General features: G+C 48.6%; 2 protein-coding genes and 1 long non-coding RNA gene across 4 annotated transcripts in view; 2 read left to right on the top strand and 1 right to left on the bottom strand.

Annotated features, from left to right (window-relative positions):
* The first annotated feature begins 4,179 nt into the window (after nucleotides 1-4,179).
* On the top strand, nucleotides 4,180-10,572 carry LOC104298130 (cytochrome c oxidase subunit 6C). Of its 2 annotated transcripts, none has more exons than XM_009898167.2 (4): nucleotides 4,180-4,296; nucleotides 5,221-5,346; nucleotides 6,378-6,516; nucleotides 10,446-10,572. In XM_009898167.2, exons 2-3 carry the CDS (start codon nucleotides 5,233-5,235, stop codon nucleotides 6,495-6,497), a joined length of 234 nt encoding a protein of 77 aa, XP_009896469.1. In that variant the 5' UTR covers nucleotides 4,180-4,296; nucleotides 5,221-5,232; the 3' UTR covers nucleotides 6,498-6,516; nucleotides 10,446-10,572. The 2 variants fall into 2 exon arrangements, with proteins under 2 accessions (XP_009896469.1, XP_054023205.1); XM_054167230.1 differs by having other exon boundaries at nucleotides 4,214-4,313.
* A 32-nt stretch (nucleotides 10,573-10,604) lies between these two features.
* LOC128897789 (uncharacterized) lies at nucleotides 10,605-21,152 on the top strand. The gene is made up of 3 exons (XR_008462596.1): nucleotides 10,605-10,838; nucleotides 11,096-11,127; nucleotides 20,975-21,152. It is a non-coding gene; the product is annotated as an uncharacterized LOC128897789 (long non-coding RNA).
* The window catches only part of VPS13B (vacuolar protein sorting 13 homolog B), a 327,037-nt gene continuing 317,557 nt past the window's right edge, over nucleotides 12,871-22,350 (bottom strand). The window contains exons 58-62 of the mRNA XM_054167231.1: nucleotides 21,172-21,348; nucleotides 18,223-18,325; nucleotides 17,366-17,615; nucleotides 14,737-14,984; nucleotides 12,871-14,098 (exon numbers count right to left, since the gene is read on the bottom strand). Of these exons, the coding sequence (XP_054023206.1) occupies nucleotides 14,745-14,984; nucleotides 17,366-17,615; nucleotides 18,223-18,325; nucleotides 21,172-21,348 (770 nt within the window). The 3' untranslated portion in view covers nucleotides 12,871-14,098; nucleotides 14,737-14,744. The remainder of the gene's footprint in view (nucleotides 14,099-14,736; nucleotides 14,985-17,365; nucleotides 17,616-18,222; nucleotides 18,326-21,171; nucleotides 21,349-22,350) is intronic.

The following is a 22,350-nucleotide window of genomic DNA, read 5'->3' as shown; positions in this document are numbered from 1 at the left end:
AACAACTGCCCAGAGAGCTTTTGCTACCCTTATTGTCACCAGAGGGGTTCTAAAACCAGATAAGATGTGAGTATCTGTCCAAATGACTACGTATTTTCAAACCCATACTGGGGCTGGGCAATGAGCAGATGAACTCTTGAGGGACTTATTTTCTCTGAATCCATGTTCAGGTTGTTCTGAAGGCAAAAGCTTAGCCTCTGCTAAGGAATCTTACGAGAGTCCAGGGCTGTGACACTTCATTTGCTCTGCACCCGAAACTCCCACTGAAGCCAATTATTCAATCTAATTGAACAAAGACCACAGCTCCTCTGGCTGTGCAATTGTTGGTAACCATCAACAAACTGATTCATCTACCATTGGGCCAAACGTTACAAAATCTGTTTCTGAGTTCTTGTTTGTACCCCCATCAGAAGATTACACCAAAATTAAAGCATGCAGTACTTGAACTAACTTCAAAGACTGAGCTTGCACTTCTAGCGAGTTCAGCCTTTTTATTGGTTCATGTTTTCCATTTGGCTTCAACATCCTGTTCCTTACTGATGCCCTTCTAGAGTTTCATTTACAAATATTACGTCCCTGCTTAGTAAGCCATGCTAATTAATACTGTGGTAGAGGCTATGGATTAGAGTAATCTCATGCCTCCTGCTTGGAAAAACATGGCAAGTTTTCCAGACGTTTACATGTAATGCTGGATTGAGCACAGCCAGATTTGCCTTAGGAAAATATGTCCTGAACTCATTCAGTCACAATACATTGAACTAAGGTTGCTCATGCTGTTATCTGTTGCCAGGTTTGTTAATCACAAAGCTCAACAATTTCAGTGCAGTAGAAACCTGAGAGTCACAATTTCCTAATTAGATTATTTCAAACAAAACCAGCCAAGCTAAACCAGACTGGTTTCAGTGTACATATTGTCAGAAGTTTATGCCAGTAACAAGTTTGTTAAAAAAAACCCCATGAGCTACTTTCTGGAAGCCTCACAGGTCTGACCGTGCCTCACCTTTCAAACCTGGGACCACAACCTCATGTGGATTTTAGCCCCACTGGGGATTTTGTAGGCAGAGACTCCTCGACTGTTGGCAAAGTTAGGGCTGTAAAGAAAAATCTGTTTTATTTGCAGTGCCATCAAATATCCCCTAAAAGCTAGGGAGCCTTTCCCCAACACAGTAGTGCTGAATCAATGGGCTTTTCCAACACGAAGGTAAAGCAGAGCAAGGGCATTTTTGGGAAGAGGGGGATGTCTTTTATGAGAGCAGGTGATGTAACTGGAAACAACAGACAAGTGTTCAGGCTCCCAGTTTGTTCAGCGGGTCATAAAGAGGTCAATGAATTCATCATCTCTGGGGTACTGCTTATTTAATGTGTGTCTTCGTGTTCAGGAACTCACTCTCCTCATAAATGGACACAATTTGGTTGACATGGCTGCAGTGTGATGTGGACACAAGTCACAGCAAAGCTTAAAGAGACATCCTTCACTCCTGCCTGTCGCTTCGAACCCAGAAGGGAAAGTTTGCCAGCGTCTTCCCACACTTGACCATGTAATCACCTCAGTGTGAATTAAAGCACAAATGAAAAATGAGAGGTTTAGAAGCCTATGAGAAAAGGTCTTGAAACTTGCCACAGGAAATAGCTGCAGCAGTGCACTTCACACATCATCAGGGTCAGTCTCTTGTCAGAGTGAGCTGTGTTGTGCTGGGTAAATCAAACAGAGGACATAGAGCTCTCCAGGGTACAGAGACATCTGTAACCTAGAGACAGCTACATCTCCAGCTGCATGTTTTTAAGGGGTCACTTTCTCAAGGTGCAGGACCTCTTCTCCTTTCTATGCAGCTCACTCTTCTGAGAGGAGTTCACTGAGACACACCTGGAAAACAAGGCTGACGAATGAAAAACCTTTCTCAGAGTAAGGCAGCTCTACACAAACACAGAGGTGTAAAGAGCAGTGCAAACCCATTGTCTTGGATGACTTTATTGCCATTGCAGACTCACTACACACAATTTTAAACCACAAAAGACAGAAGAATCTTGGCATCATTTAGGGAGCTTTGACCAAGGAACAGGAGGGAGGTGTTTCTGGGGGTGTGTTTTTGTTTCATCCTGAGACATCAGATGACAATGAAAGATGAAGGCAGACTTGTCTACCTTAAACTTTGAGGTAAGAATGAGACAGACATAGAGTATTACTTGATGAAGAATTCAGTTCATGTGGGCAAGGTTGTCCTGTTGCTAAAATAAGCAGGGTGTTTGTTCCAGGCAGGCTCTCTGAACCTGGAGGTCTTCAGAATGAGAACAATTAATACAGAATCATACTCCAGAAGAATAGTCCAATGACCCTGCCACGTGAGTGTGAACATCTCAGCTGTGAGCCTGGTGTGTTTGCTAGTTCTTGGGCCTGGACACACACATCAGCCACGGCTTGACCGGAGGCTGAGAAAGAGCTTTTTTTTTTCAACAATGAACTCCTGCTCAGTCACAGAATGGTATCACTCTTTGATCTGTATAAAGATACCCACAAGTATTCACAAGTTGAACAAAACTTAGCAAAATTGCCTTTTTTTTTTTTTTTTTTGAGATTTTCCTCTCAGAAGCATGCATAAAATCAACAAAGGCTTGTGAAATCCCTGTCTGCTCCATTTACTCCAGTTTAAACCTTTGCTCTTTCTTTTGCTTCTTCGTCCATCATGCCCAATTTCCCTTCCCACTACTAACTCTGACTTTTTCCCATTTAGGAATCCTTAATTCACCCTCATTTATGGTACAGCTGCCACTCCAGTTAGCTTCTTGTGCCACAACATCTTTGCTGCTTCCACAGCACCCTAGATTGATGTCGACACAGCTGTGGTAAGAGAGTATTTCCTTAGTTAATTTCTGGCACAGAAACGGGAGCAGGAGCATCCAGATGTGTGCCTTTTCATCTGTGCCACACAGCATTGCTGAATTTTATTACTGATAGAGGTTGATTTTGTAACAAATTAAACTATATAGGAATGCAGCTGGCTCTGGGGATTACTGATGCCCCATGTGATCTTTCTCCAGTAGATTTTTGCTTCTAATTTGATCTAGATCACGATTATCTAAAGGCTTCTTGTGGCACAGGCAAAATCGCTGGACTGTCACAGCGGTGTCCCTGAGCTGGCTCCAGTCTGCACCACAGAAAGTGTCACAGCTGGCACTCTGTGGGAAAAGACAACAATTCACTGCCTACATTTTCTGTCACTAAAGTCAGAGGTAAATTTTGTTTTAAATTTCAGAGGAGCACAAGCAAGAAATGATTTATCATTAATGCCTGCCTTCACTCCTCAAAAAAATGACCGCTTTCAAGGGCACCATGGAAAAGCTTCACCTGTTGCTGGTGCAGCTGCGTTTTGGAGAGGCAAAGAGGACTGCAGACTGTTTTGGTAACTGTGGCACCTTTTGAACAAACAGTCCTCAGTAACGTGCAAAAGAGAACTGGAGCAGGTGCTGGAGTCCCCCGGGCTGGGTGGACTGCGAAGGGAAGGGCTGCTGTTATCTCTGTATTGCCTCAGTGCTGTCAGGACGTTTATGTGCTCTGATGTATTTGGATGCACAAGGCTCACTCAGGTCCAGAACCGCATTCAGCCTTATAATCAACTCAGAAACTGGAGTGACAGGAAGCAACTTTGTGCACCGACTTAATGGAGCCGATTCTTTCTGCTCTCCTTCCCTAGCTCTCCCGCTGTCCCTTTTTTCATCCTTTACGTGCGCAGTCTCAAAGCGTTCTTCTCACCGAACGCTCAGGGGCTGGCTGCGTATCCCATGGCAATGACGTCAAAGTATACTAACAATTAGCACTTCATTTAGCATCTTAAATGTAACACGAAGATGCACTTTGCGTTAATCCACACAGGAATAACTCTTGAACAGCTATCTTTCATTTCAACCGCACCTATTGTAGAACCAGGTGCCTCAGCAGCTGGAGGCGGCTGGCCCGGGGCTTGCCATGCCCGCCGAAGCTGTTCGGTGCGCAGAAAGCCTGAGGCGAGGGTAGGGCCCGCACTGAGCTCCTTAGCAGAGCAGCATCGCCCGGGGCGTCCTTCAGGCGAGCAGTACGCTTCTGATTATGGCGCAGCCCACCGCCCTTCTCTACGCTCAAACTGCACAACACACGGGCGCGGTGCAACACCCAGCACTGCCCACCTCTGGAACGCGCATTGCGGGGATTGGGCCCAGCCGCTCGCCGTAGGCAGCCCGCCGCCTCCCGCGCATGCGGAGTCGCGAGGCCGCAGAGGGTGCCCGGCTGGCTGGGCGGAAGGACGTTAGTGGGCTCGCGCTGAGGTGAGGCTCGCGCTGAGGTGAGGCCGCGGTCGCGCTCCCCCCTCCTGCCGCCGAGTCCTGGCTCTCCCCTCGTCCCCACGGCCGCCAGCCGCCGCTCTCCCGGCCTCTCCCTTCGGCCCCACGGCCCGTCGCGGCAGCGCGTGACCTCTGCGCGCCCCCGAGAGCGTCAAGGACGGGTCCTGCGGCGGCCGCCCTGCTGCAGGGCAGCGAGGGGGCGAAGCGCCGTGTGTGAGGGGAGCTTGCCTCAGGCTGGCCACGGCGCTGCTTCCTCCGGGATCGGGGCTTGGTTGTGGTCGTTTCTTTTAAATGCGAGGGGTAAGGGCGTGCGGAGCATCGGCAGCACCAAGGCCTTTGGGAACCGCAGGGCCACCTCCTGGTCTGTGGCCCTGTGAGCGCAGGAGACCGCACTGAGAGCAGCACCCTGCGGGCAGCACTGCCTCGGGGCCGCTCCCATCTCAGTGCACCTTGGTTTTAAAGACAGCCACGTGCTTCAGGCCTTGTAGTGTTTAAATAAAACCCTGTCAGGTGAAAAAAAAATCCTAATAATGGACAGGGTTTGCAGTTACTTAAACCCAACCCAAATCACAAGCGGTTGGAGAGATGTGCTTTTCCTTGGGAAAGAATAAAATGTGACCCATGTTCTGAACGTGTCTGAAGTGGTAGGCCCTGCAGGCAGGGAAAGGTGCTGAATGAAAAGGGAAGGGCAGTCCCGATCCCATGAGTGCTGGGAGTGCAAGGAGTGTTAAAACTTGCTTGGATTCATGCCATAGTTTGTCCTCGAATGCTGTCTCTTATGTATTAAAAACTCAGCGGGGAGCGCTGTTGGCTTGTGCTATGAAGGTGATTGTTGCACAGTACCAAAAGACCAGAAGCCTTCTGGAGCAGAGTTACAGAAAATGATGTGAGGTCTTCTCTTGTGTTTAGGAACCAGTCACCATGTCGGCCGCACTGCTGCCTAAGCCTCAGATGCGGCGCCTTCTGGCCCGGCGGATGAAGATGCACCTGTTTGGGGCATTTTTTGTGTCTGTGGGATGTGCAACTTTATACAAGGTGAGTTCTGCAGTTCAGTTGGATGAATGCATAGTCTTTGGTTTTGTTTTGTTTTGTTGAGATTTGGTTGAGAGCTGTTCAGCAGAGAGCTTTAGTAACGTGTTTTTGTAAGCACGTTTCCAGAGCATAAATAAATCTTCCTAATCTTCGTTTGAAGAAGTGATGTGATGCTTTAAGCTGTGTGATCAGGGTCATGCAGTTTGTGACCTCTCACCCTAGTCTCCTAGGCTGCTCTCCATCCTTCACACGATTGATGCACGTTAACTCTGGGGACTCTCTGTCTCCCTGTCACGGTATTGAAGGCTCAAGAGAGCTGTCAAGCTCTTACCTCTACACTGATTGAGAGAACTTGTGCATAAGCAGTTTGAAAAACACTGAAGGTCTCATGGTGGGGAAGGCTACTGTGGTCCTTTCATCCTTTCTTTTGAGTACCATTTGGAAAAGGAGGATTACATTTCCCAAAAGCCCCTCTTACAGACTGGGGTTTGTTTGTGGCCCCTAAGAGCCTGCTGACAAAGATGAGAGCAGTAGGTGTCCTTCAGTGGCTTTAGTAAATCATCCTTGGGTCTCATACACAAGGCAAGGAACACAGTTTGCATTACTGTGGAGGAACTGGATCTTGATTTGCCCACTGAACTCACTCCTATACTACTTGCAGCTTGTCAATACCCAGGAAGCTATTGATAAAAGTGACTGGAAATCAATGTAACCTCAGGTTGTTCATCACAAAAATGCCACAGTTGACTTAAACTTCCTTGAGGCCAGCAAATGGCTATCAGAGTCAATAAGCTTGCACAGCTACAGGTCAGTGCCTACTTGCACATCTGGTGGGAGGCAGGCAGGCTTGTTTGTGGTCAGACATAGGATGTCCTTTTGTTTAACAGTCTGGGTTTAGACCTGACTTGGCAGCCTGCATTGATAGACTAGGAAGGCAGAAGAGCCTCTTTAGAACAAGTAACATGGAGCTAATAGAAGAAAAATCCTGTTGATAAAACTTAGCAAGCTTTAACTTTCTGTGTCTTACTTTGCAGTTTGGAGTTGCTGAACCCAGGAAGCGAGCTTATGCAGAGTTCTATAAAAACTATGATCCCATGAAGGACTTTGAAGTCATGAGGGCAGCTGGTGTCTTCGAGTCTGCACCACCCAAATGATGGTAACCTGCATTTACAGGTAATAGGCATCTCTGCATTGAACCCAAGCCTAGCTCAGGTTGTTTCAGTGAAAAATTGTGCTTCTGTTTGGAGATTCTTCCCTTCTGATGAATTAGAAAGGTGTTGCCAAAGGAAAAAATTGCACTTGAGAGACCTCCAGGTAATAAAACCATGAAGACATCTGGGAACTGGGCAGCAGGGAGTAAGGGCAGATTAGAAAGCTCCTGAAAGCCTTCTGGGTAATGAGGAGGCCTGCCTTTTATGAGGAGGTTAGCAGAAAGATGCCAGGCCTTTTGCTCCTCATGCAGCCATGGACAGAGCTGTGGTGTTAACTGGAAGACTTGCCTGATGGCTCTGCTACGCTGATGCTGCTTCCCTTTGGGCTGGCTGTATCTGCTGCTTCGGTAGCTGTGGTGGCACAGTGAATGAGAAGAAGGAAAGGCAGTTTCCCTTGTAGAATACAGCTCAAATTCTTCTGTCTTCTGAGGTTGGTGAGAGGTGGAATGTGACTAGTCTCAATGGTGACAGTAAGGTTGAATGTTTATGGGTGAGAATCAGGGGGAAGGCCAGCAGGGCAGGTATCATGGTGGGCAACTGTTGTAGACCAACCAACCAGGATGAAGAGACAGATAAAATATTCTTTAGCTACCTGGGAGAAGTCTCACAATCACTGGCACTTGTTCTCATGGTGGGACTTCAGCTTCCTTGATGTCTGCTGGAAATACAACTCAGCAGAGAGGGAGCGGTTCTGGAGTGTGTGCAAGAGAACTTCCTAACGCAGCTGGTGAGGGAGCCAGCTAGGGAGGGTGCTCTGCAGGACCTGCCAGTGGTGAATAGAGCAGGACTGGTGGTTGATGTAACAGTTGGTGGCTGTCTTGGGCACATGGATCACGAAATGGTGGAGTTTTCAGCTGTTGGAGATGGGGTTCAGCAGAACTGCCAGTGGGCAGGCTTTGGCCTGGTTTGGAGACTGGTGGACAGAGTCCCTTGAGAGGGCCAGGGAGTCCAGGAAGGCTGGACACCCTTCAAGAAGGAAATCTTAAAGGTGCAGGAACAGGCCCTGCCCGTGTGTCAGAAGACAGCTTGGTGGGGAATGCGGCCAGCCTGGCTGATCAGAGAGATTTGCTTGCAGCTTAGGGACAAAAGGAGAGTTCACAGGCTTTGAAAGAAGGGTCAGGCCACTCAGGAGGGGACTACAAAGTTGTTTTGAAGCTAGGTAGATAGATTAGAAGCCTGAAGATGAGCCAGTGAGCCCAGTTGGCCAAGAAGGCCAAGAACATCCTGTCCTGGATCAGGAATAGTGTGACCAGCAGCACCAAGAAGGTGATTGCCACCCCCCTTCTCAGTTCTGGTTAGGCCACACCTTGAGTACTGGATTCAGTTTTGAGGCCTCCACTCCAAGGAGGACATTGAGGGGCTGGAGTGTTTCCACAGAAGAGTTGGTGAAGGGTCTGGAGAGTAGGGCTGGTGAGGACTGGCTAAGGGAACTGGGATTTAGTTTGGAGAAGAGGAGGCTGAAGGGAGGCTTCATTGCTGTCTGCAGCTACCTGAAAGGAGGCTGGAGCCAGGGTGGGGTTGCTTTCCTCTCCCTAGTGACAAGTGACAGGACAAGAGGAAATGGCCTCCTTCAACCACCAGGGGAGGTTTAGGTTGGACATGAGAAGAAGCCTCTTGTCTAAAGTTTTCAAAGCCTGGCACAGGCTGCCCAGGCAGATGGTTGAATTACCACCCCTCCAAGAGGCAGAGATGTGGTGCTGAGGGCCATGGTTTAGCCCCAGCCTTGGCAGAGTTAGAGTGGTTGGACTGGGCGATCCTAGAGAGCCGTTCTGTGACTCTCTGAGGGAGAATGTCAAGTCTGTGCACAGAGCAATAGCAGTGGCTTACAGGTCAAGATTTTTGCCCTACTGAATGAAGCTGGAATATTTTCCTGGCACTGAACTCTGCCTTTTGTTTGAAGGTTACCAAGCTTTGTTCTCTCTTAGTTGTCATAACAGCAGGACAAAAAAAAAGGTCTCCGTTTGAGACGTGTTGTAGTTATTAATAAGCACAGTCACCAAACCACACGGGCTCGTGATGTGACAGCACAGTGCAGAATTCCTCCCCTCCTCCTGGTCCAAGTTTCTTACACTGAGTTCTCTGCTTCTCTTAAAATGCCTCCAAACTAATGTGGAATGATGGCTTTTTCATTCTTCTGGAATGTTTTCATATTGGGATCATTACATGATAATCTGGGGCTCTAATTATCCCGGGCCAGCTGGATTGTCTCAGCCTCTTCGCTTAAAGCAGCAAGATTGAATAAAAGATTAGTACTTAACACTTAATACTAAACCCTGTTGTGTAATCTACACCTATCTGGTTTCTGCATAACACAGTTCCATGAAAAAAACAAAACCAAAAGCAAAGCTCCACCTTCTTTAGCAAGTTTGAAAAGGAAAAATAATCGTGGCAGTCCCTCTGGGGTTTGGTTTGGAGTTGGGTTTTTTGTTGTGAGAGGGGGAAACCTCTGTTCCTTTCTTGCAGTCACAGCTAAATCAATAAATAATGAAGTTACAGACTTACCTGGGTTTAGTCTTGGTAACTGTGCCTCTGGTTCCAGCCAGTTGCTAATGTATAGGCACTTTGAAACTGTCTTAGAAAGTGGAATTGCATTCTTGAGTCAGGTGGCCTTCATCAGTGTATTCCAAAAGGCCATCTGGTGTTAAAATCATTGGAGACAAACACTGTCAACAGGGATGCCTGTTGAATATTTAATTGGAGTCATGAGCAGGCTTTCACTCAGTGCAAACAGAGCTGCACTCTCAGCTTAAGTTCCCATCTGCAGCCTAAAAAGCAAGTTGCACGTTGTGTGCACCTGTTAAATGTTTCCTAAGTGCTGCTTCTGTTCCTGGATTGCACCAGCTGAAAGGGAAGGTGAAACACAAACCTTCAGGTGTGATTTTGTTTGAATTGCTGATGCTTCTTATTCCTTGGCCTATTCATGTAAGAGCTGATACTGCTCACTGCTTCAGAGCAGAAGGAGGTTGGGGTTTTGTGCCCACAGGTGGCTATGTCAGCAGAAGCAGGGGAAGCCAGTGCCAGTGTGGCAGGTGTTCTGGAAGGCTTGTGAAAAGCAAAGCACAGAGCAGACAGAAAGGCGTTTTCCTTTGCCTCAGTAGCTTCAGTCTTAGCTGTGGAAGTAAAGGGTTGAATCTGCTGTGTTTTCTTGGATAGAGTTACCTAAAGGTGGGGTGGTCCTGCATGCTCCACCTCTCCCCTTGTATTGGAAGCTGTTCTGTGCCTGGCACTCCACAGGACGGTTCAGCCACATCGAATCCCACTCTGCAGGCAGCACCTAGCCTGGGGTAGGGTAGGCAGGGGGGAGAATGCACGAGTGCTGGTGTTAGCCTTTGTTCTGCTGGGCATGCAGGCAGCTGGGTACCTAAGTGTGAATCCAGCTTTCATGCCAGGCCTTTGTGTGGCGACAGTGGCACTGCCAGGGAGGGGCAAGCCACGCGTTCAGTGCTGCCTGCTCGCATGACTCTTGTCGTGCAGCACAGCTGCTCTTGGGCTGTGTTCAGTGTAATGTGGAGAAGCAAATCTGAATTTGGTTTTCTTCCTTCCTTGGTAGGTTGCCTACACCACTTGTTTCCTCTCTGGCTCCTATCTGAGAACTGCATTCCTTTCTCTTTCAGGCCCTTAGCAAGAGTGCTTCAGTTAGCAGTGCGCATGTAGAGTGACTCTGACGAGCTGTGCAGTCTCGTTCCAGCTCTTGATTTGTTCCATGTTTCACTGCTGTTTGCCACATGAAGGGGGTGTAAATCTTAAACCATCAGGAAATAACAGGGGGAATTCCTCTAGACTAAACCACCACAGAAACATTTCTCTGTTGGCTTTGCATTCATACATACTGATATGCTCACTGGGCCATGAAGTTTGTCCAGCGTAACTGACTATTTTTTTATCTTACAGATCCCCTCCAGTCCAAGGAGATTTGATGACTGAACCTTACCTGCTGACAGAGTTGTGAAGTGCAGTGCACTCGGTGCATGGCACACCCTAATGTCACTCAATAAATAAAATACTGCACCAGTGACAACTTAGTTGTCTTCATTAATGTCAAAAATGCTTAGATGCTGGGGAGTGTGGTAGAAAGATCTTCATCAACTGCTCAAGGTGACCATGTCTGGTTTCTTTGCCCAGGAATTACTTGCATCTGTCTGGCCACATTTGATAACAAGCTATCCCTAAGCAGTTACAGCCAGGTTGTCCTAGCTGCTGATGGGGACGTGCAAGAGGATAGTTGTTACAGGAAGGAAGAGACTGCATTTCTGGAAGGGCCTCTTTTACCTGGAGCTTCACAAGGTGAGCTGACCTGGAGAGGACATCTGTGCTGTCTGTTGCTGAGGCTGAAGATGGTGCTAGGACTGTAGCCCTTGATTGCTGACTGTGGGTACTGAGAGAGGCACAGAGCTGAGTGTGTGAAAGGAGGGAAGGCTTTGCCTGGAGAAGCCTGACAAATGAAGCCATCTGTGTTGTGTTTGAAGGGCTTGAGTTCAAATCCTGTTTGGAGTAACTCTTTATTATTTTAAATGGCTCAGTAATTACTTAACTCCTAATAGGTACATGAGCAGCGCTGGACTAAGGAAGGCACGTGAGTAATGGCTTTGAGCTGGACCTCCAGCTTAGAGCAGCCTGGGCTTTGCTCAACACTTCCCATACAGGCAGTGCTGCCCTCAAACAAAGACAGGGGTGCAGGGGAAACCATCGAGTAATCAAAATACGCTGCTCCTGTAAATGGAAACCAAAGCCTAACAGCAGCAAGTGACACCCATTTATCTTCCCAGGGCAAGTATAAACACTGCTGCCATTAGGCACTGATGAACACTTTCCCAGGCCTGTCTGCAGGTTTGGCCAGCCAGTGGTCCTTAGTCATGCTGACAGTCACAGAGGCAAATGCGCTGCTCCAGGTGTGCAGGCTCATACAGCTGACTCCACTGCAGCTCTAACCTCTGTGTTCTTTCCAGTTGCTATGAATTGATTTACTTTAAAATTCTAAGTTGCTGCTAAACTGTCAGAGCTGGCTGGTCCTTCAGCTGCCAGCGTGTGGTGATTGAAAGACAGCAGTTCTGTGACTGAAGAGAGTTTATTTGACCGTGCAGCAGACCTTAAAGATGGCTCTGGGTAAATGTAGTGAACCATGGCAAACAAAGGGGCTCTGACTTGGCTGATGTCTGCAGACTCTGGACATGTTGCTTTCTGGGTAATGATGTGATGGGTTCACAGTGGATGCAAAGCAAGTAAGTGCTTCCTTTCAGTGGGCAGTGCCAGCAACCCATAGCTCATGTTCCTCTAGAGCGGGAAGGGAGGGCAAAGTTGGGTCCCTGAGAGAGGGCTGAGCTGTGCTGAAAGCAACACCAACCCAGCAAGCATCCTTTTCTTTTTGCCTTTAACAGTAACAGTTCAGCTAATCCTGTCCTGCAATCAGTGGGGAGTGGGACTTTGCTTAGTACACTGAAAACCTGCGTTAGACCCAGATCAGCTGCTTGTGCTGGGGTCTGGCATGGTGTTTGCAGGAGAGGCAGAGCTCAGAATCATTCTTGCCTGCTCTGTGACCATCCCAGCTGGCTGCAAAGGGATTTGCTACATTTGTGTGTGAAATGATAGCTAAAAAGGAATCGTTTGACCTAAACTGCTTTGGGAGAGGCCTTGCTGTGCATAAGTCTGACCATGCCTTTGGCTGGCTGGCTTTATTTCTGAGTGTCTGAGGAATGATGGATTGTTCTGGAAGCAAACTAAAAAGACTTGAAGTTGTGAGCTCTCCAGGGCTAAAGGGCCTGATGAGAGCAGGCATGTTTTAAGAGTGTGCACTGGAGTGCTGAAGCAGCTAAGTACAGGCAGCTGCTCTGTGCACAACTGTTTTCATAGTTCACACAGCTCCTATGTAGCACAGGGTGATTTATATGCTGCCTCTGCACATGTTTCCATACGTGTGGTCAGGAGAGGGAGAAGGAACCAGCCTAATGCAGCAAAGATGCTGGCTTAATGCACCAGAGGAGAGTAACCTAAGCAAGTGTTTGTTCCAGGAGAAGGTAACTCAGGAAAACCACAAATGGATCTTAAACAGTGGCTGCAGTCTGCAAACTTAGAAACTGAGCTGCTGCCTTCACTCCTGTTTTACAGGTGCAGTGGCAGCCTCTTGGCTGCTTTGGGCTCATCAGTCTGAGGGACATAATGGGCAGATCAGTCTAATAAATAATGGACAGCTCAGTCTGATGGACAAACGGTGACTGCAATGCTGGTTTGCTGCACACAGCTGCTCAGCACACCTTTTTTGGCAAGCTCACAATCAGTTGTTTATAATTGGCAGGTATTGTCATGCTCTATTGCATTCTCTGGTAGGTGAGTTAGTCCAGTGACCAGCTGCAGCCTAGCAGGCTCTGCATGAGGCTTGGCTGTCTTGTCATTGTTCCACATGGGGACCTGTTGGTTACCTTGCAGTGGAAGGCCCAAGTAGCTCAGCAGACCAGGTGTTACAGGAATAGCTTTATTATCTTTAAACAATCTCATTATATTACAATTTGCCCACCAATATGCAAAATTAGAAGTATTAAACATTTATTTCCATAAATTACCCAGGAATGAAGCATGTGGTTGGGGTATGTACAGAGACGTTCTAAAAGAGTGCCATTGGAACAACAGCTGAAGGATTGCCTCACCATGAAATGCTGAGCCTGGATGGGCTTAGTTCACAGGCAGAAAAGGACCATGTAGAGCCCAGGCTGCTGCATTTCCAGCACACAAGAGACACAGCTTTTAGAAATGCCTTTCACAACAAACAGAAGTGGTGAGGAAAACATTGCAGTTACTGCGTTCCTGCTGACTGCATTTGGTCAGGTGTGCATAGAAGTTAGTAACTACAAAGCAGAGCTGCTCCAAATGATGATCAGCTCTTATCTCAGTTCTTCTCTCTAAATCCAGCCATGTGCAGGAATCCACAGACAAAATTCATGTCCACAGACAAGGGGAGAAAGGTAACAGAGCTGAAAACCAAGTAAGCTTTTGGTTGTTGGGATAAAATTGGCAGAGCCAAGTTGGGCTTCTGAAGGAGCCTTAGCTGTGCCCAGAGACAGGGATTTCTTGGAGACTAAACCAGCTGAAAAACAAGACACCCCAAAGCTCACTTGTCTTGATGTGCTTCATGTCCTGTTCACAAGTGCACTGTGGTGGCATCAATAACTGTCCATGCACTTGGTGCCTCTGGGTCCATACTTCAGGTCAACTTGGCAAAAAAATAAATCTCTTTGCTTAGCACAAAGATAGCTGAAAGGTCACAGTTTCTAAATGCCCCTGGGCTGGGCAGGTCAGGGATGAGGAGTGTGAAATGAATGAGGCCTTGAATGAGCACCTACGATGTACAGGTGGCAGATCAGGAGGACGTGAGGCCCGCTAAGGCTGTACTGAGCACCCACACATCCAGGTTACACGGAACTTAAAGAGATTTTGGATGGATTTTAAGGAGACTAAGCTGTGTTTCTTCAATGTTTGAGCTGTGTGTTACTGGCTTGCAGCTAACAACTGAGAATGCACGAAGTCATACAGATGGTGAAAGGCCTGAAAATGTGCTGGTGGGGAAAAGAAGGTTTCTGTATACAGACAGCTTTACAAATCAATGCCCACTGTAGTTCCAGTTTTGTTCTGCACAGCACACAAAGGCACTAGTTTACAGTAAGGACTAACCCTGCAAAACTTCAGTCCAATGGAGGAAGCTGTTTTAAGGTAAAAGTGGTGCTAAACCCCAGCTGTCACTGGTAACTTAAACCAGCCCCTCGGATGCTGAGGGAAAAGGTTTTGTTGGTGAGAGGAGTGCTGGGGGGAAGGCTCAGCCTTGAGCCAAGTTACAAACCTGGTTTCTAACAGAGCCTGGCAGGCTCTGGATCTGGCACAGCAGGGGCTGCTACACAGCAGGTGTGTGGCAGGAGGGTGTGTGGCAGGCAGGAGGGTGTGCACGCAGCCCACCCTTAGGCTCAGGTCTGGGATTATTCAAAGGGATTTTGACAGAGTCCTATCCAGGCCTGTTCCCTTTGACTTGATTCATTTGCTGGGACACTCTTCCTCCAGCACTAGTGTTTTGGCTAGGGAGCAGGAACGTTGTCAGGATCAGAAAAGCTGTTTGGCTTTACTTGGTCTCCTCTCCTGCCTCCTCCAAAATGACAATGTACTGTAGGTACTGCAGAGACATCTATGGCGCTGCTGTACTCACCACAAACATCAATGGAATCCTTTCCTTAAGGCTTTGTTTTTCACCATGGTGAATTTACTGATGAATATGTGGGAGAAGTTTGGCTCAGCCACGTACTGATATGTTTTGGTGACAGCTGGCAGGTGCTCGGCAGGCTGTGGTGCCGGCAGGGTGGCGGTGCCGGCAGCCAGGTGGGAAGATGCCTTTGTGATGTACTCCACCAAACGGTTGTACTGTTGCTCTGACAGCCTCTCTCTAGCTCCATCTGCCTGGGATCAGAGAAGAAGGAGGAGTTACTGAGTAACTGAACTCAGCAGTAAGGACAGTAACTTCACAGTGCTTTCTGTAGCTAAAAGTTTTCCTCTCTGAGGTCTTGCTTACAGTTGCCTAATATGTTTTAATCAACAGTGCTCTGCAGCCCCGTGCTTGGTGGCTTAGTCCTCACCTGTGCTGTTTTGGTATGCTTCTAAGAAGCCATAGAAAATGAGAATTGCAGGGATGAACACCTTGGTCAAGAGTAGATCTTCACAAGAGACTGAATTTAGAGTCCAGCACAGAGCCACAAAGCTGCTGAAGGCAGTGGAACATCTCCCTGTGAAGACAGGCTGAGGGAGCTGTGTTTGCTGCTTAGCAAGTAGGAACACTCCTGGCTCAAATCATCACCACAAAAACGCCACAGGGAGCAGGCTCAGGGGCAAGCTCAGAAGCTCAGGGCTGGAGCCTGTGCTTAGGAAGAGCAGCAGTGGTGCAGTGGGCAGAGTGTGGCTGTCATGGGTGACAGCAGCAGCAGTGGCTGCCTTTGCCAAGTCTGTTTTTGCTGTGCTGCCCTCTGCCTTGGCTGCACCTGCCCTTACTGCTTTCATCACACATTTGCACTGCATGCTCAAGAGCCTGCATCAGCACAAGAGGTTGTGTGCTGAGGCTGGGTGGCTCCAGACTTCCAGCTCCTCTGCAGTGGGACTCTTGTGTTTCTATCCAGAACCTCTGGAAAAACCTGCCTTTGGTGCAGCTGCCTTTGGCCTGCCCAGCAGGTCACTGTGAGTACTTACAGGGTATGTGGGAATGCTGGGCCCTGCACATGCCATGGAGGGCTGTGCTGTGGAACCATTTGCCCAGATGTCCTTAACATCCCCAGCTGCAGCAGCTGTGGGGGGATTAGAATTAGGGCCCCTGTCCCTTGCCTTCCCTTATCCCAGACAGGCAGCCTCTCTGCCTCATTACCCTCTTGCTGCAACCTTTGGGCAGGCAGCATCCCTGAGAGCAGCAGCCTGTTCCTCACCCCTTGGATAAGCAGATCCAAAGACAAGAACCATCACACTATAGCCTGCTAAAAAAAGGCCTGGGCTGGTGCTGAAGTTGGGGCTAAGATGGGTTGAATGCATCAGATGCCTTAGGGAGAACAAATAATCTTCCTCTTCCCTCCAGGACAGTAGCTCTGGCCTGAACAGGGTAGTCTGGATTCACTTTGCTGTGTGCCTCCAGCAAACACTGAGCACTTGGGGAGGAAAAAAGCTGAGCTTTGCCCACTTGCATCAACATTTAAGTAAAGCCTCATGTAGTTTTGTGGTGAGAGAAGGAAACTTCAGTCAGCAGCATTCTGTGAGGCTGAGGTTAGTGGAAAGACAATAAATAGAAATAGAGAATTCACCACTAAAATAAGCTTTCACAAAAACCATCCAAGTGCTGTCATGACACAGAAGTCCTTGTTGGAGCCAACAGCAAAGCTCTGTGGTGACTTTGGAGAAGTCAGGGGCCTACTGAAGGTGCTGAAGCTCTTTGGCACACCTCAAACGTGATGGGGTTTGGTTGTTTGAAGCAGCAGCCTGTGCTGTGACCTGCACTCTGCAAAACCAGCTGGGACAGGCCTGTTTGACATGAGCTCTCCTGAGTCCTCTGGGGATTTCATATAATAAACATTGTAAGAAAGTAATACTGCTCTGCTGTTAAAAGGAGAGAATGAATCCAACCCCTCAGTATTCAGGTGGCTCTGAGATCTGTCAATGTCACAGGATCACAGTATATTAGAGGTTGGAAGGGACCTCCAGAGATCATTGGGTCCAACCTCCCTGTCAAAGCATAGGAGGATGAAAGATTTGTGCTCTGATTAGCAAGCCCTTGGTGCATCCAATCCCAGAAACAAGTGGATCCCCTTGGAAATGAGCATCTGCAGAAGAAGGACGAGCTAAGGAAGCAAATACAGCAAGCAGCAGAGCAAGACCTCAGCACTGCAAGTGGCAAGATAAGAAATGTGCTGAAAGCAGCAGGCACCAGCACCACTGAACTGCTGAAAGAGCATTCCCAGAACAACAGGAACTGTTCTCACTGCGACTCAGCAGGCACAGGCTGCCTTGCCAGACAGTAAACACCTTGGGCACGTGGTGAGAACCTCCTCAGAAAAGCGGTGGTGCTCACCAAGCACCCAGACTGCCTCTGCTCTTTCCCTCAGCCAGCTGCTGTCACTGATAGGAAAGTGCTGCTCAAGAAGACAGAAGGGAGGAGATGCCCTTCTCATCCACAGGGTGACACAGCTGTGTGAAGCAGGAGCTCTCCTACTGTGGCACCTAGACCTCTGGCCTTGCAAGCCGAAGGTGAGCTTGCCTGTTGCCAGGAGCACCAGCAGCAGGCTAACTTTATCTACTCAAGTCTTTACCTCCACATCAGAGGGCACTCTCTGCTGCTTTAGCTGCACCTTCAGCAGGTCTTCTTGCTGCTCATCTTCCAGGCAATCGATCTCGGTCACAGGGAATGCCTGCTGCTGGGTGTCCTCACTGATGCTGACCACAAAGAGCACCTCTGAGGTGAGCAGCAAGCAGCCCTCATGCTGCTGGCCTGATCCACTCACAATCATGACGTCTAAGGCCATGTGGACCTCTGGCCTTCCCAGAGACTGCAGCATCTTCCTGCATTACCAAGAGAACAAAAGAACCAAAAAGCAAGCAGTGTTATGCATTGGGTCCTCCAGCATTTCTTTTGCTCTCTCATGTTTTCACTTAAGCCTGTAGCTATCACCTACAAATATAAAATAGGGAGTACATTCCAGGTCTCCATTACTGAAATGAGAGAGAATGAATGTGAAACTGTTCCTTAACAGAGCTCCTTAATCATCCCTTGCCAAATTGGCCTGAGGACTGTGCTGGGTCAGCCTATTTCCCTTCCTAACAGAACAATCGCCCTGAGAAGTGGCTCAGTGCAGCAAATAAAGCTATCTTCACTAGCAGCTGTTGCTGGAGAGGTGCAGGGTTCTCCTGGGCTCCGTGCAGTGATAAATAAGAACTCACTGAATGCCATTAAAGAAAGATCAGCTCCGTATTTCCAGGGCTGGAAGCAGATCAGCAGCCCATCGTTCGCAGACTGGGTTTCCATGCACTACCTTTGTGTTTAATGTTCCTAAACAAACTGCCATAACTCAGCCTCTTCCAGGGAGCAGCCTCTTGGCCTGACCGCAGGCCAGCAGCCATTAACAACCACTGTGGATGTCCAAATGAGCAAGTGTCTCAGTAACATTACCAGACGTATTTGACGTGGCTGTTTGGAGCCTGCTCCACGAGCTGATCGCCGGGCTGAGAGCGCTGCTTGGGAAGCTGAGACAGTCCAGCTCCGTGCAGAATACCTGTGGGGGAGAGTTGCAGTCCTTCAGTGCTTGTTTGCTACACACCAGTTACACGCTGCAGTGATGTCATCTGTTTAGAGCAGTTCATAAAGCAGTGCAGATCCAGGATGATGTCACATCTTTGGAAGCTGCAGTCCAGATAATTCATTAAACCTCACAGTGCAAGAGCTGTGCACTTAACCCTGCTGATCTGCCACTAGTGAGAAACAAACCCCCCACTCAGCCTCAGTCGTGCCCAGCAGAGTGCTCCTGAGAGCTGCCACTTCAGGGGAGGATGGGACACATCCCTTAGGGTTTATGCAGAAAAAGCAAGACCACTGCTGACTTTCTTGCTTAACATGCAAATGCTTCCACCTGCCTGTTGCCAGCGCTGCAGACCAGCAGGCAAGCTTGGCTGGAGGCTGCATTTAAACCTTCAGTGGCTTCACCCGGCTGCTGAGCACACAACACAGCCCTTCAGGACACTGCCCATGGCAGCTGCTTTACTGGGAGCTCTTCTTTGTGCCAGCTCAGAGCAGACACTGCAAGCAGCAGGTTTCTAAGAGGCTCTCCACAGCTGAAGCTGGTACAGTCTGTGTGCTTGTAAACTTGTAAGGACAGTCGCCAGAAAGCATGAGTGGGTTGCAAAAAATGTCACAGATGAAGGAGTGCTGGAACTTTGTAGCAGACAGGAAGTTGGTTGTGCAGTAGGCACTGTTTGATGGCTTCCTGCAAAGTTACTCTTTAAGTAAATGAAGAAAATTGGCCTTTGTCTACTGAAGGCTTCCAGTGCAGCATCTCTGTGTAAGGGTGTCAAGAACTCGGATTCCTCTTGACACAATGGAAAACAATTTAAACAAAGCATCCAGGCTGGGAAAAACCCTTTAATTTGCAGCACACATGTTGATGGTAACACTTAAAAGCAGCATCCCAGTTGGCTTACCAAGGTTCTCAGCATTATGTAAGTGAAAATGTTATTTACAGATGGAGCAAGAGAGAACATGTGTTTACTTTCTGTGTGGTCCCCCACCCCTGGGTCCCCCCCAGGAGGCTCAGTCCCACTTCCAATCCAGTTGTGGGTAAGAGTTGCTTGAACTCTTGTGTGCTTTCCTCTCACGCACTGTCAGCTATTATTGATACACTTTTTATGGCTTTTTTTTTCCTGGCTAAGTGCTTTTGTCAATGCTCATGGAAACTGTGATGTCTTGTTTACCCTCTCTGCAGTCAGCACTGTCCCTGTGCTCTTACCAGCTTTGTGATAAAGACTGCGCTGGAATTCAGTCCAGAGAGAACAATGCCAAGGGCAGCACACGCAGCACACAGCCAGCAGGCATTCTCTGACCTTACCAGGCCAGGCTTTACACCTATGGATGCATCATTCATAGAATGGTTCAGGTTGGAAGGGACCTCAGAGATCATGTCCTCCAACCTCCCCACCATGGGCAGGGACACTCTCAACTAGACTCAACTGCTCAAGGCCTAATCCAGCCTGGCCTCGAACACCCCCAGGGAGGAGGCATCCATGACCTCCCTGGGCAGCCTATTCCAGAGTCTCACCACCCTTGTACTGAAGAACTTCTTCCTCAGCTCCAGTGTAACCCTGCTCTCCCTCAGCTTCAAACCATTCCCCCTTGGCCTGTCTCTAGACACCCTCAGGAAAAATCCCTCTGCAGCCTTCTTGCAGGATCCCTTCAGGTACTGGAAGGCAGCTCTAAGGTCCCCCCCAAGCCTTCTCCAGGCTGAACACCCCCAGCTCCCTCAGCCTGAGGGAGCAGAGGTGCTGCAGCCCTTGGGTCATCTTTGTGGCCTCCTCTGGACTCACTCCAGCAGCTCTGTGTGCTTCTTATGGAGGGGACACCAGAACTGGAGGCAGGATTGGAGGTGGGGCCTCCAAACTCTCTGGGGTTCAGAACATTTCCTATTTAGACTCACACAAGCAAGACAGAGCTGATTTGGAAGAACTGTGATAATGAAGTGCTTCATTTATGTCTTTAAATAGACTGCTTCAAGGAATGAGTTCTGAATGGGATGGGGAGCATGGGAACAATATCTTAAGCTGCAGCCCTAGAAGAACTCTTTCATTCTAATCCACGCCTCACAAGCAGAAATATTGCTGGTGACTAAAGGCTGGAATCTTCAAGCCTTGTCTGGTGTGATCAGTGGAACAAAATTACTGACACACTGTCCTTGTATTCTCTGACTTCCCCACACCCTGCCCCACTTTCAGACATCCAGCCCAACAGCTTTGGTTTATTGATACTGGAAGCGAAGAAGCTCCTGTCTGTGGAGATTTTATCTGTCACAGTTTCTGGTCAGTCAGAAGCCTTCACATCTACCTGAGGGAACTCACTGCCACTAAGTGCTCAGTCTGGCTGGAACTCCCAGCTCTGGCTGGCTGCCTGGGTACCCACAAAGGGGCTGTATGCTCACAGTGCTGCCGTGGAAAGGGGATGCTCCCCCTGCATTCCTCACTTTTCTCCCAGGAGCACAAATCTCTGTGCAGACAGCACAGCTCTGTCCTTGCCATAGCAAAGCACTTGAAGAGTCATGGATCTAGCGCTGCTCTAACACTTCCATGTCAAAACCTCTGTTGTGAGCACACGTTCCTGTAACTAATTCTCCTGGATTCCAGCAATGATTTCATGGTCTCTGCGTTCTGTTTCTGTACAGGACTGATGGGTAACAGAGAAGCACAACATGATGGCCTTCAGGAGAACCAGCACAATGCTGCTGACTACGGAGCGGCAGCGTTTCTAAACCTTCCTCTAGGGCACACAGCTCCTGAGCCCAACAGGAAAGGCACAGCAGGCTGTATCTGAAGAGCACATTAGGGTTTAAAGGAGGATGTTAGGAATGGAGAAACTCACCATAACCTGTCTGGGACACCAGCTCAGCTGCCCCTCCAATGGGCTTTGTGAAGACCCCCATGAGTCCTTTGCCCACTCCAGAGATGACTCCTCTGGCTTTTTGCCCGGCTGAAGCTTGGGCCTCCGATACTCGCTGGAAGTTCTGCATCGGCTGGTCCACAATCCCGGCAATTGCACCTGGGAAAACACAGAGTCCCAGTAATTAGTGGAGGTTAATATCCCAGAATAGACCCAAACCTTCCTGCTGGAGCTGAATGCTGCTTGGATTACAGACTGCACCCCACTCCCCTTGCACAACTATTCAGCACGCCAGCAGTTAGCTAGGCAGAACCTTAGCTTCGGTTTCGGTGTGACCCCAGCTCCCTTTCCTTTGCTAAACTGTGTTTTACTTTTCTCAGCATCCAGGTCCCTTAAGCTGTCAGTGTGCTTTCCTCTCAAAGGCTTTCTCTGTGTGCTTCCCCTCACCCAGTGTGATTTAGCTCATTCTGTGCAGCAGCTCTGAACATGCTGGACTACAATCCACCAGTTTGAGAATGCTTGGGCTGCTGTGGAAATGAGCTTTGCATGTAAGCCTGGGACTGACTTCATGAGAATAAAAACTGCCTGTGTCCAATAGATCATTTTTATATCCTCCTGCGCTGCCAGACGTGGTCATAAGCTAATGCAACTTTTGATCTATGACTGAGATTAGCAGAATTAGACTCTGAGACTTTGTGTTACTTTTTGGTGAAAAGGATCATATTTTACTTTAATGTGCAGAGGTCAAACTTTTACAAGTGACACGGTGACCTTGCCAGCTTTTAGTATCAACAGAGAGCTTTGACTTAAATCTCCCTAAATGTAAACAGGTATGTGAGGTGGGACACTGCTTTGATCTTGACTTTACCCTGGCCACTCAGGCACAGGCACGTCCCCAGTTATTGTAATTTTGATAGATCAGCTATTTGGAAACTGCTGAGTGCCAGGCCTGGGCAGGGTGACATCAGCTAGAGAGTGGCCTGCCTGCCGGGAGGTGCTTTGCTCAGTGAAAACCAAGTCTGCAGACCCCTCAGCCAGCTCTCAGTTCACACCTTCAGCTGCAAAGATCAAGATAAAACAATTACTTAAGGAGCAGGACTGAGTGCCACCCGGGTAGCCAGGCATTTTTACTGCAAGCCAGAGGGTTCTGAAGATTCTGGT

This window comes from Dryobates pubescens, chromosome 14 (assembly GCF_014839835.1).
Source record: "Dryobates pubescens isolate bDryPub1 chromosome 14, bDryPub1.pri, whole genome shotgun sequence".
Classification (NCBI taxonomy): Eukaryota; Metazoa; Chordata; class Aves; order Piciformes; family Picidae; genus Dryobates; species Dryobates pubescens.
This window is presented reverse-complemented; position numbering and strand designations above follow the sequence as displayed.

Coding starts and splice junctions, on each gene's coding strand:
- LOC104298130 (XM_009898167.2), top strand. CDS start 5,233: ATGTCGGCCGCACTGCTGCCTAAGCCTCAGATGCGGCGCCTTCTGGCC. Junction 5,347..6,377: donor GATGTGCAACTTTATACAAG/GTGAGTTCTGCA, acceptor CTTACTTTGCAG/TTTGGAGTTGCTGAACCCAG.